This window comes from Mastomys coucha, unplaced genomic scaffold (genome assembly GCF_008632895.1).
Source record: "Mastomys coucha isolate ucsf_1 unplaced genomic scaffold, UCSF_Mcou_1 pScaffold3, whole genome shotgun sequence".
Taxonomy (NCBI): Eukaryota; Metazoa; Chordata; class Mammalia; order Rodentia; family Muridae; genus Mastomys; species Mastomys coucha.
In genome coordinates, this window is record NW_022196909.1 from 48,345,451 (window position 1) to 48,358,101 (window position 12,651).

Consider the following 12,651-nt stretch of genomic DNA (forward strand, 5'->3'; position numbering starts at 1 on the left):
CCCCCCCCCCCCCGCCCCGCCCGGCACAGAATGAAGGAGCTTGACAGGTGTGACTCAGGATGAACGCTGGCATCAGATAAACACAAACACCAACAGCGTTATTTACTACTGCAGTGGCGTCTTCAGGACATGGGGGCCTGGGGGTGGCGGAGAAGCAGATTTTACAGGAGCCTGAGAGAACTGAACGTCCCTCCCTGGCTGCAGAATTAGGCCACTAGGAATCTGAGATGATGGAACTTGCCCAGGGATTCCACCGGGCTAGGTATAGTGGACTCTGGCGAGCCACCCAGGGAGTGAGGGTCCCCTGGGGGCTGGGCAGGGATTCAGGGAGGTAAATCCCTGTCTACTTGGGGGAGTAGCCACTCATCCTGGGGAGGTAACGGAGGAGCCTGAGAAGAAAATGAGTACAGAGCACATAAAACACCCCACCCAACCTCCCCTCCGTCTCTGTCGGTAGGAAACATACCAAATTCAAGAGAGTTTTTATAAGGGGCTCTCTGCAGAAAGTCATGCAGGCTTGGGTGTGCACTGGAAACTGTAGGCACTCCAAGCACACAGGGCAGGAGGGAGAAAGAAGAGACTCCATTAGAACGCAGCAGCACCTGAGCCAGCCACAGCAACAGGGCAGGGGCACAGACAGCTGAATAAGCACCTTCCTTCCCTCACCCTCCCTCCTCTTCGAGGGCCCCACTGGCCAGAGCCAAGGGAGGCATGGGAGCCCTGCACGGGGTCGGCTCCTTAGCCCCAAGCAGCTGGAGAAGCTGAGAAGAGGGTAGAGCCATGAAGGAAGGAGGACGGGACCACCAGATGGCCCCTGCTCAAAGAACGCAAGGCCCCATCTGTGACGTGGGACCAGAACGGGGCCAGGTACCACAGAGGGAGGCCAGGCTCCTCCACTGTGACAAGGACTCCACAAGGCGACTGCTCAATGCCCCTCATACGTAGTTTCATGTGTCCCTCTAAAGTATCCGAGAAGAGTACAGCGCCGTGTCAGATGAGCTCAGGGGAGGTCCTCGCCTTCACAGCATCTAACTTTCCCGCTTAGATTACCAGCTGTGGAGGTAAAAGGTACCACGTGTTAGGGAAACCTCAGAGACTCTGGAGCAGTGGCTCTCAAGTTTCCTAACGCTGGGACCCTTTAACACAGTTCCTCATGCTGTGGTGACCACTCCCCCCCAACCCATAAAATTCTTTTATTGTTACTTCATAGCTATAATTTTGCTACCGTTACAGCTCGTAACATAAATATCTGATACGCAGGATATCTGACTTGTGAACCCCCAAAGGGGTCACAACCCATAGGTTGAGAACCACTGCTCTAGAATTTCCCCTAAGAACGACCCATATCCCAAATCTCCATATGCCAATCTATGCAGCCAGTGATGATGGCTGGCTACCGGTGGGAAAGGCAGAAGGGAAGACTGTCTGAGAGGGCAGAACCCGGAGTCCAGCAGCTGCCTCAAGAGGGCTTTCTAGAAGAAGCTGGCTGGCCGAAGACAGATGAGAGGATAGAGATGGCTGAGGAGGCAGAGAGGAACGGGAAGGGGGATGGGCCAGGCTTCCCTTCATTGGCGCCCCCTGGAGGTGGGGAGGCACCTTCATGGAGGGCCAGCTCTGGGGGATCCCAGGTTGTCCGTGGGTGGTGTGTGACCTGTGACCGGGAAGGTGTGAGCAACCGTGAAGATGGGACTCTAATTCTAGAACAGTGTAGAAAGTGTGAGAGGAGGGCTGAAGAAACAATCTTGGGTCACCCCAAGGCTCCTTTCTGCAAGCTCCAGGGTAGGCACTGGGACTAGGATCCGCTTCAGGCAGAACCACCCTAGTCTTGACTCTTCCTTGAGAGAGGAGCGAGGGAGAGAAGGAAGCTGCCCAGGGCCACCAAAACTCCACAGTTATGACCTATGACCCATGACCCAGTGTGCTCCCCCCCTCCCTCCTGTGTCCTGCAGGTACCATCACTGTGCGTCTCCGGAGAGACAGCAGAGGCCATCTTGGCCTGGTTGCCAACCCGCTGAAGGAGAACCTGGAGCCTTTCCAGGTCTCCTCAGAGTCCAAAGCAGTAGCTCTCTGGCAGACGCTTCAGCAGGCCACCAGCAGCGAGAGCAGCCCCCGCCCCCTCGCCCAGCTGGCTCGCTCACTGAAGGAGAGGTGAGGACCACTGAGGGGGGGACAGGAAGCTGGGTGATTGTCCCTCTGCTCAGCATGCCTCACACTGTGCCCAAGGCCAACCAACCACTCCAAGGGGAGTTATTCTCTAGAAACTGAGACATTCAGATAAAGGCTATGACAAAGAAAGGACTGGATTGCCTCCTCTGTCCCTTCTTGGGGGAGGATGGACTGGGAGCTAACACACAGGCAGGGCGTGTGCTCCAGAGCAGATCTCTGGTACCTACTTGGTTTAATTAAATACCTCCTTCACTGAGACCATGCAGGTCTCTGGGGGAGAGTATGCAGATGGAAGCCTTGGAATAGTTTACAGAGAGGAAGTGTGCCTAATTTCTCTTGGAAGTCAGCTTTTAGCAGATTCTGGGGAAGAGTCTGGGAGAGTTGAGTGAGTCCCAGGAGACAAAGCAGCCCCCCGGGGCCCTAAGGACCTTAGAGAGATCTTGGGAGCCTCCGATGCTGTCGGCTAACCTTTCCCAGAGTCCCCGGGGGCAGGAACTGACACAGTTAACAATGTTGCTCTTCCCCAGGGAGACTCAGATCTAATTAAGTTCTTGGTTCAGTGGCAGGGCTGTCCCTTCACAGCTGGGGCCAAGATGCAGAGCACACTCTATAAGGCACGGTGAGGTCTCGAGGTCCTCATGTACCAGGGCGTGAATCCAGACCTTCCCTTTATCACCTTGATAGCAAGAGTGGATCTAAGGCCGGGCAGTGGTGGCGCACGCCTTTGATCCCAGCACTTGGGAGGCAGAGGCAGGTGGATTTCTGAGTTCAAGGCCAGCCTGGTCTACAAAGTGAGTTCCAGGACAGCCAGGGTTATACAGAGAAATCATGTCTCGAAACCCCCCCCCCAAAAAAAGGGGGGTGGATCTAAATCACTCCAGCCTTTGGGGGTAGCATATCTAAAAAAACAAAACAAAACAAACAAACAAACAAACAAAAAAGCCCTGAAGAGACCTGGACCTGGCATGATCTGGTGTCAGGACCCTGTGGTGTCTCTAGTGGCTTGGTGAGAGTCCGATGCAGTGGTCTGGGTGACTTTTGTCAGAGGCCATGCCTGAGAGCCCAAATGCTGAGCCACAGCCATCCTTCTTACCTCTGGCCACTGCTGCCGAGCTGTCTCCAAATGCTTCTCTCATCTACAGTGCAGCCAAGGTGCTCCTGAGGTCCGACTGCCACCCCAGTACCCAGGCCTCCCCGCTTGTGGAGAGAAAGGACTTCAACCCATGGGGACTGCACTGTCACCAAGCCCACCTGACCCGTCTGTGCTCCCAGTACCCAGAGGACAAGCGGCACCGTATCCTTACCACCCTCGAGCCTGTGCACAACCCTTTGGGCAGGTGTGACAGAGGGAGAAATGGATGGATGGTGCACGAGTGTATGTGTGCGCGCACACACACACATGCACAGGCATTCACATGCAAACACGTGCACTGACATGCACACACACAGGCACACATATGCACACACACATGCACAGGCATTCACATGCAAACACGTGCACTCACACGCACACACACAGACACACAGGCACACACACACACATATGCATGCACACACATGGACACACAGGCACATGCACACACACTCACACACACACAAATGCACAGGCATGCACAGGCACCTACAAGCAAATACATACATACACACATACACACACACGCACACACACACATGCACAGGCATTTACATGCAAACACGTGCACTCACACACACACACGGACACACAGGCACACACACGCACACACACATATGCATGCACACACATACACACACACACACACACACACACACACACACACACGGCCATACACACGGCCATACACACGGCCATACAGACACATACACACTCACACACACACACACACACACATACACACAGCCATACAGACACATACACACGCACACACAGGAGAAATAGATCTAGGGGTGATCTGAAGGTTTAAACCCACAAACCCAGGCTCTTGAAGAAATCAGATTCCCTTCAAAGGAAAAGGCAGAATGGGGGATGGGGGGACAGGGACGGGGACATCCCACTAGTGGCTATGCTGGACCCCAGCTTGCATGTCTCTGGCACCTCAACAGTATAGGAGAGATGGGACTGGGTTACTTGGGAGACAGAGAGGAGAATCCCTTGCTAGGGCTAGGTAGGGACAGGAGGAGGTCTCTCTGGGTCCCACTCCATTGCAACATCTCTTCCCTTCAGATTATGCCTGCAGCCCAGGAGCTATGGAGAAACCCTAAGGGGAGGCAGACTTTTCCCTACAACAAAAATGCCCTCCACCCCTCCCATCCCTCCCCACCCCTCCGACTCTCTCCTACCCCTCCCCGCCCAGGTAGCTTAAGCCCCTCCACCCTCTGAGTACTTCCTGAAAACAAACAAACAACCCAGTGGCTGCTCGCGCCTTATTTACTATGACACATCTGCCTCCCTAATCCCTAAGAAGCTTCTGAATGATAATTACTCCGCTGAAATTAATATTCCTGCAACTTTTCTCCGAGGCGAACATCAACCCCCTGTCCCAGAAGGTGTAGGCCCATTCAGGGTCTAGAGGTCTCAGCCCTATGATTTTTTTTCTGCCATAAAATGTAAATTGACCATGACCTGCCAGGAATTTCATGCCTGTGTTTAAATTTCAACCTCAGAGCAAAAATGGGAAGAGAAAAAAAAAGCTTCTCATAAACTCCCCCTAAATAGATGGACTTATTAAAGCGGCCTGCCGGTGAATATCTTCCATCCTCAATAGCCAGCCTCGCGGGTGAACAGGCGGGGAAACGGGAGGGATGAACGAGCTGGGCCACTCCAGCGGCCTCGGCTGCCCTCACTGATGACCTCGGAGCATTCCTTGACCTAGCACATCCAGGGTTCTTGCTGTTGGAAAATGTGGTGTCACAGTACAAGCAGCCCTGCATCTTGGATCTGAAGATGGGGACTCGGCAGCACGGGGATGATGCATCCGAGGAGAAGAAGGCCCGTCACATGAAGAAGTGCGCACAGAGCACTTCCGCCTGCCTGGGCGTGCGCATCTGCGGCATGCAGGTAGGCACTGAGGGCAAGCTGCAGGGGCCAGAGGCGGGCATCCCCGCAGGTCTGCATGCCCGCCACTCGTACCCTCCCTTCCTGCAACAGAGGAGGCTGAAAAATGCCTTCCAAGCAAGGAAGTATTTATTCTGGTCTGAGATGCTGGGTGGTGATGGTTGGTGGTGTTTTGTTTTGTTTTGTTTTAAAAGATTTATTTATTTTATGTATGTGAGTACACTGCCGCTGTCTTCAGACACACCAGAAGAGGGCATCAGATCCCATTACGGATGGTTCTGAGCCACCATGTGGTTGCTGGGAATTGAACTCAGGACCTCTGGCAGAGCAGACGGTGCTCTTAACCGCTGAGCCATCTCTCCAGCCCAGTGTTTTGTTGTGAACCAACTGCAAGCATCCCGGGTTGTCCTCAAACTCCTCATACAGCCAGAGCTAACCTTGGATTCCTGATCTTCTGTGCCCACCACCTGAGGGTTGAGATCGCGGGTGCTGATGTTGTTATTGTTGCGTTTTGTAGTGCTGGGACGGAACCCAGAGCCTTGCAGAGGAGCCAACCCACACACTGGTTTTCTACAGAGCACCCTTGAGGATAGTCCAAAACTCAGTCTCACCATTCTGGGGCAGTTAAAACTTCATGCAGTGGTCCTTCCTGAGGCTCCTCCCCTCATTGGGCGGGACCTCCCCTCATTGGGAGGGACTTTTTAATGACAGCGTGGGGCAGGGGTCGGAGAAGAGATGAGAAAATATACCTAATGGTTTCCTTATCCCACATGCCTGATGCAGCTCAGCCCTGTCCCCTTTGGATGTTGTGTAGCAACTGGCTCTTTTGAATTCCTGTTAGCCATTCTCTCTTCCACATTCGGCCTTTCTGCTTCTTTTGGCCGCTTGGTTGGGTTAGTCAATGGGAAGGTCAGAAGCTACTGAGCCCAGTCACAAGGGTGGCTTGCTCCCTTACTGCCTGGGTCCCTACCTCTGTTCTTATAGGATGGTGGCAGGGTTGTAGGGAAACAGACAGGACTCCAGCCCATCCCCCCAGCAGCCCGTCTACTCAGTACAGAACCAGACTCTGCCTTTGACGGTAAACATTAGAGCCTCCCTTAATTGAAACTGCCACCCCTTGAAGCTGAAAGTTGAGTCCATAAATTCATCGCACAGATGTCCCTGGGAAGGCTTGGGATGCAATCCTCGAGAGAACAGAACAGGATGATTTGTAGAGTGAAAGGAATCTCTCTACGGACCTCCCGCCTTCTGCAAGTGATCCTGATTTATCTAAGAAGTGACGTCTGTCGTGTGTTTGTGGAGGCTAATTTTGCAGCTCGTCTTCAGCCTTCCAAAAGCTTATCATATCTTTCTGATTAAAACAAAACAAAACAAACACATTATGTAATACAAAGGCAAGATGGGTATCCAACAGGGCTAGCCAGTTACAGGCAGCCCTGTCTACGGGAGCCAAGTCGTCCCCCTCCCCTTGCCGTTTGCAGGCTTTGACTCAGTCTCTGTTGCCCCCTGAGCTGTCTGGACTGGGTGTGGCTACCGTGGTACCCTCCTCAGCACCGCTCTTCTGCCTGCTCCCTTTGAATGGCATGCCAAGGGCAGGAAATAGAGGCAGTGATGAAAGGACCATTCGCTACTGCACAGGGAGGGAGGCTGAGGGTGTCCTGCTTCTCAGGCTCCCGGCAGCCATGCTGGCTGCCTGCAGGCCAGACTTACATCTGAGCTAGCCTGTTTTCTTTACCTGGGGACAGTTCACCTTGACTGTCTGAAAGAGGCATCCCGGAATGCTTAAAAGCTGTGAGAAAAGACTCAGTCACTCTGTTGAAGGAGAACTTAATCGGCCTGGCTCTTCCAAGTCCGCCGGCCTGACTTCAGATGGCCGCTGCGGCTTTCCAGCTTAGGTTTGCTAATATCTGAACCGAAGGCGGCCAGAAGCCAAGATTTAAATCACGACTTGGAAAGTGGATATCGGAAATTCACAGGAGAGGAGATCCAAACCTCAGAGTGGTGCGCTGAGGGTCACCTCTGCGGGTGAAGGATCTTTGGGCCTCAGGTTGGGACTAGACCCGCAAATAAAATACTTTAAAATATAGGCACGTCAGTGGAGCATGATGAGAGACCATCTCCTGTGCATCTCTACTGCTGTTTCCCAGACCGCCTGGAAATCACTTCATATATATTAGGGGGTTGTTATGCAGCTACTGTAGAACAGGCAGACTTGGTTTGGTTTGGTTTGCTTTGGTTTGGTTTGAGATGCACCTAGCACAGGCTGGCCTTGAACTCAGTATGTAGCCAAGGATGACCTTGAACTTCTGATCCTCCTGCCTATGCCATTCACATACTGGTTTTACAGGCTTGCACCACCGTGCCCAGTTTACACAGTACTGGGGAATCGCACACAGAGATTTGACCTTGCTAGACAAGCGCACTGTCAAGGAAGCCGTGTTCCCAGCCCCCATGGTGCTTTTCTTGTCTTTTTCTTTTCTTTTTCTTTCTTTTTTTTTTTAAGTTACAATCCTTCATATATATATATATTTTCTCCCCTCTCTTTTCTAACGTAAGGTTTATCAAACTGATAAGAAGAGCTTTCTCTGCAAAGATAAGTACTATGGAAGGAGGCTCTCGGTGGAGGGATTCAGGCAAGCTCTTTCTCAATTCCTCCATGACGGGGTCCGCCTCCGCACCGAGCTCCTGGAGCCCATCCTGCGGAGGCTGCAGGCACTGCTCACTGTCATCAGGAGCCAGAGTTCTTACCGCTTCTACTCCAGCTCCCTCCTCATAATCTATGATGGAGAGCCTCCCCAGGAAACTCCCCAGACCACCCAGGGCAGCACTTCCAACGACCCTACCAAAGTCGATGTCCGGATGATTGACTTCGCTCACACGACATACAAGGGCTCCTGGAATGAGCACACCACCTACGAGGGACCAGATCCTGGCTATATTTTTGGCCTAGAAAACCTCATCGGGATTCTGCGGGGTATCCAAGAGGGAGAATGAAGCTTCTTAGAACTTTCTGGATTTTGTTTGTTCTGGGCTGCAGAATTTTGCCAAGGGACCCAAGCTAGGGTAGTCTAGATTCTGTGCCACCCCCCCCTTCCTCCTCTCCTCATAGATGTCTTTGTAATAACAATATCTACCTTCAAAAGCCATCTCTACACGTGGCAAGCGATGCTGTCAGTTGCTACAGAAATCTCTATAGGCAGCCACCCCCCACCGGGCCGCTTGTGCAGTGCAGCTCAAAAATGGCACCCTCAGTCAAGTACACAGGAGGGTGTAGCCTGGGTCAGAGGCCCACACTGCGGTGCCGCAGGGTGCCTGCATTCCAGGCTGCTTCTCTGTAGTCAGGCCGAGGTCTTCGACTCCCAAAAACCCCACGAGGGAGATGCCTTGAAGAATATTCTGCTTGTGTGGATCAGCCCCTCCCCAGGCCGACAGAGCCAATGCCTCCCCATCCTACGACGAGTCATAGGTGGGACAGGGATGAGTGACCCCGATCCCCGAGCTAAATGTGAGGGGAAGGGTCCCTGCAGACTTCTCAGGGGGCCTAGTGGGACTAGCGAGTCCTCCACGCTGTGACCACGTGAAGTCCCTGACCTGAAGCTGCAGTTTCCAGAGGAGGCGGAGTGCACCCACAGAGGAGCCAATGGCATTTGGCTGTATTCTCCACTTCTATTTATTTATTATTTTTGGGTGCGGGTGAGTAGGGGTTGGAAGCAGAGAACCTAGAAGACCAGGATGATGTTTACAAGGGTGGTGGACACAAGTAAATAGGAAACCAGAGCAAACGGGTCTAATGAATTCCCTCCTCCTGCAGCATTGAAACTTATTACAATGCCCTGGAGCCCAGTGCTGCGCTCTGCTCCCCAATTAGGGAAATAAATTTGTTAATAAAATTGCTGAGGTCACCAGTCATTACTGGTACGCCTTAATATCCTTTCTGTTTGTTTATTCTGATCAGCGGGCTGCCTGGTACTTCCAATTTATGAGGAACTGGTGTGCGCACAGCAAGAACACCTCACCAGTTTCCCATGGTCCTTCAGGAAACCCAGTAGCCATGGGCCTGAGAAAATATTTGCATGGGGGTGAGGAGAAGGAAGGCGGAGAGTCCAGCTTAGTTGGTAGCCTGCTTGCCCAGACTCCCAGGTCATGAGTTCCATCCCCGGGACTGCACTGCACAGCTGGTGGTCCATGCTTGTAGTCCCCGAACTTGGGAGAAGGAGACAGGAGGATCCAGAGTTCAAGGTCATCCTTGGCTACAGAGTGAGCTTCTGGCCAACTTGGGCTATATGAGCCCATGTCTCAGGAAAAATCTGAATTGCACGTGTCTACAAGCAAGCCTGGGAAGGAAGGGGCTGAGCATTTGAAACCCCTAGAGCACAGAACTTAGGCACCGGTGGGGTCTAATGATAAGTATGATATTTCCAAAAATCCACTGTGAGAGGAGGGGAGGAGGAGACTTGGTTTGCTTGGGAGCAGTGCAGTAGTGTGCCCCAGCACTGGGGAAGCAGAGGCAGGTGGAGCTCTGTGAAACTGGGCCAGCCTGGTCTATACACAGTGAGTTCCAGGCTACCCAAAGGCTAGCTAGTGAGTCTATGTCACGAAAGAAAGAAGAGGAGAGGACATGGATTTCAAAGCAGGTTAGCTTTCCAAATTATGCTTTGGCGGAGGTAATGATGTCATTAATTTGCATGCACCATGCCTGCGGCAGGAAAATGGGAACCTGGGAACCATCCTGGAATGACTCCATGTCCCAATGACAATTAGATCCCTGAAGGCTGCTTTCTCTGGTACCACGTCAGCTGAGTCCACAGTTGCCCAAGCAGCTCCCTCTCCCAGCCGAGGACTGACCACTAGCACACAGTACCCTCCTCTTTCAACCTCCCACTGTGTCCTCCTCCTCCTCCCTCCTCCCCCCCTTCTTCCTCTGCATGTGTTCAAGGCCCAGACCAAGTTCCATTCCCAAGAGAAAGTAGTTCACTGTTAAAAAAAAAAAAAAAGGGACAGAGCCAGGTTTGGTTTTAGAAGGATGTGTGAACCCAGACAAGGATGTGTGAACTCATTGGGCATCCCTGAGAACTTGATAAGGTCATAGGGCAGCTGAGTTCCCACATAGAGATCTCACTCGCGTTGGGGAGGTGGGGTCGGCTCAGATGTTGCCAGGAATTGCGAAGCAGTGAGACTGTGGTCCTGCAGGCAGCCGCTAATGTGTGCCTGGAGAAAGAGTGGGGTCTAAAAGGTGGTGAATAGAGTAGGTGTTCCATCCAGGTTGACTGGCAAGCCTGCGATGGGCCAACGAAGCCAGGGGTGCCAAGAGCACTGGGGAGCACAAGAGAAGGCCGGATACCTGATTGTGAGCCCAGCGCTCGCTAGCTCCCTCCTCCTCACACACTCGTGGCTCTCCTCTCTCTGAGTGGAGAAACACATAGGCTCTAGTCAGAGTCGGTTGTGATACCAGGGCAAGTAGGCGGGGTAACTTTCCAGCTGCGGCCGATCAGTGGGGAGCCCCTGCATGGTCATCCGGGACCCAGGCTCCTCCTAACCCGAGGCGCCACGGACTTCCACACGTCCTCCAGACAGCTGCTGAGGACAGGTGCAAGGGAGGCTGCAGCAGGAAGGACACACGGACACGCCCACATCCCACGGGCAAGAGCTAGTCATGAGGCCCTGCCTGGATGCCAAGGAGCTGACAGGAGCCGGGCAGGAAGAGGGTGATTCACAGGCTCTGCCCCTGACTTTTCCACTGGCTTTCCAGCCTGTATTTTTCCTCTCTTCTTCCCCTCCCCCTCCTTTTCCTTCTCCTCCTCTTTTATTTCCCCCCCCTCTGGTCTATGAATCCTGCTTTTTTCATTTCTTATTTATGTTCTTTCAGTGGCTCCTTGGGTCTGAGTGTCTTCTCTCCAAATTCATTGGTTGAAACACGATTCCCAGGGCAAACAGTTCTTAAGGGTGGGGCCTTTAAAGGGAGGGCTGACAGGGGTGTGGTGGGATGGCTCAGTGGGTAAAGGCGCTTGCAGCAGCAAAGTCTGGTGACCGGAGTTCGATCCCCCAGAACCTACATAAAGCTGGAAGGAGAAAACGGATTCTACAGGATTGTCCTTTGACCTCCAGGTGCGCCATGGCAGACTCCCACGCATGCGCACATGGTCACACAGAAAGGCTGGCTGGCACGTCTCGCATCTCGGCATCTGGAGGGGAAAGGCAGGACGAGCAGAAGTTTTAGGTCATCCTTGGCTACACAGTGAGGAGCCTGGGGTTGGGGGCTTGCTCGGCCCCTCCTCCCTGTGAGGCACATTGCATCATTTATGAAGAACTGGCTTTCACCAGACGGAATCTGATAGCACTTTGATCTTGGCCTTCCAGTCTCTAAAGTTATGAGCAATAAGTTTCTATCTATGAGGAAAAAATTATCCGAAGTAGGAATGGGTTTGGTCTTTACAATAGCTTCTTCGTCCATCACCGGCATGTCGACAGGATACCTGACGTGAGGAAGGAGATGCGGGAGGCAGGCAGGTGTGGCAGAAGGCAGGGCCCGTAGTACCCCCGCGGCAGGTCTGACCCTTCCTCTGTGAGGTCCTTCCTCTGTCTGAGTCCTCAGAGACTGGGAGACATGGTGAAGGCCACCCACTTCTGTAAGACCCTAACATGGTCCCAAAGATGGGTGACACTGAAGAACACTGTAGGAGCATCTCCTCTGGGAGCCACCAAAACATCTACCCCTCCTTGTGAGGTCCCAACAACAAACCAAATTAATATTCCACCAGAGTTCACCCTAGTGTACGTAGGAGTTTATTAAGCTTATTTACAGAGCGTGGGTGGAGAATTATACTCAGGAGTGTGGGTGACCCCCAAGCAGCCACGTTAACCCAGCACGGGTGACGACATTTCCCCCAGTTAACTTTCCCTAGCCCATACACTCTAGCATCTTGAGATCCTGAGGCTGTGTGTGATTAGGGAAGAATTATTTACAAATGGCAGGTGGAGGAGGCAGGAGCCTTGGTGAGGGCTCCTTGTCACTCCAGATGATCTCTTGTAAGCAGGCAGGGCTGCTTAACATGGGGGATCAAACTTTGCCACCTAGGTTACGCCAACTCACGGAGCAACCTGCCTCAGACCTGGCTTCTCCCCCTCCCTCTCCAGCTTTGCCAACAAGGGAGCCAGGCAGTCTCAGAGACAGCCATCCCCCAACTCTGTCCCTCCCGCCGGTGTCCCCTGGGTGATTAAGGAGGAGGCTGAGGAGTGGAACGTTATTACAGCTTTTTCATAATGCAATGCCATCAGCAAGCTCTGGGCCTCTGGGCAGCGTGCTGGCAGTCTCATCGCTCTCCCTGGCTGCTAAGGCTCATGGGTTACTCAGGGAAGGGCAGGCTGCAGTCTAATGAAAGGAATGTCCAGGCGAGACAGCTCATCAGCCGCTCTTCAGAGTGATCTAAGCCTCTTACTTTTGATTTAAATCT

General features: G+C 52.9%; 1 protein-coding gene across 2 annotated transcripts in view; it reads left to right on the forward strand.

Moving 5' to 3' along the window:
- Ip6k3 (inositol hexakisphosphate kinase 3) overlaps positions 1-9,123 on the forward strand; it is a 23,804-nt gene extending 14,681 nt beyond the window's left edge. For both annotated transcript variants that reach the window (XM_031347580.1, XM_031347581.1), the window contains exons 3-6: positions 1,950-2,148; positions 3,309-3,460; positions 5,028-5,203; positions 7,757-9,123. In XM_031347580.1, the coding sequence (XP_031203440.1) occupies positions 1,950-2,148; positions 3,309-3,460; positions 5,028-5,203; positions 7,757-8,194 (965 nt within the window). In that variant the 3' untranslated portion in view covers positions 8,195-9,123. The remainder of the gene's footprint in view (positions 1-1,949; positions 2,149-3,308; positions 3,461-5,027; positions 5,204-7,756) is intronic.
- The last annotated feature ends 3,528 nt before the right edge of the window (positions 9,124-12,651 follow it).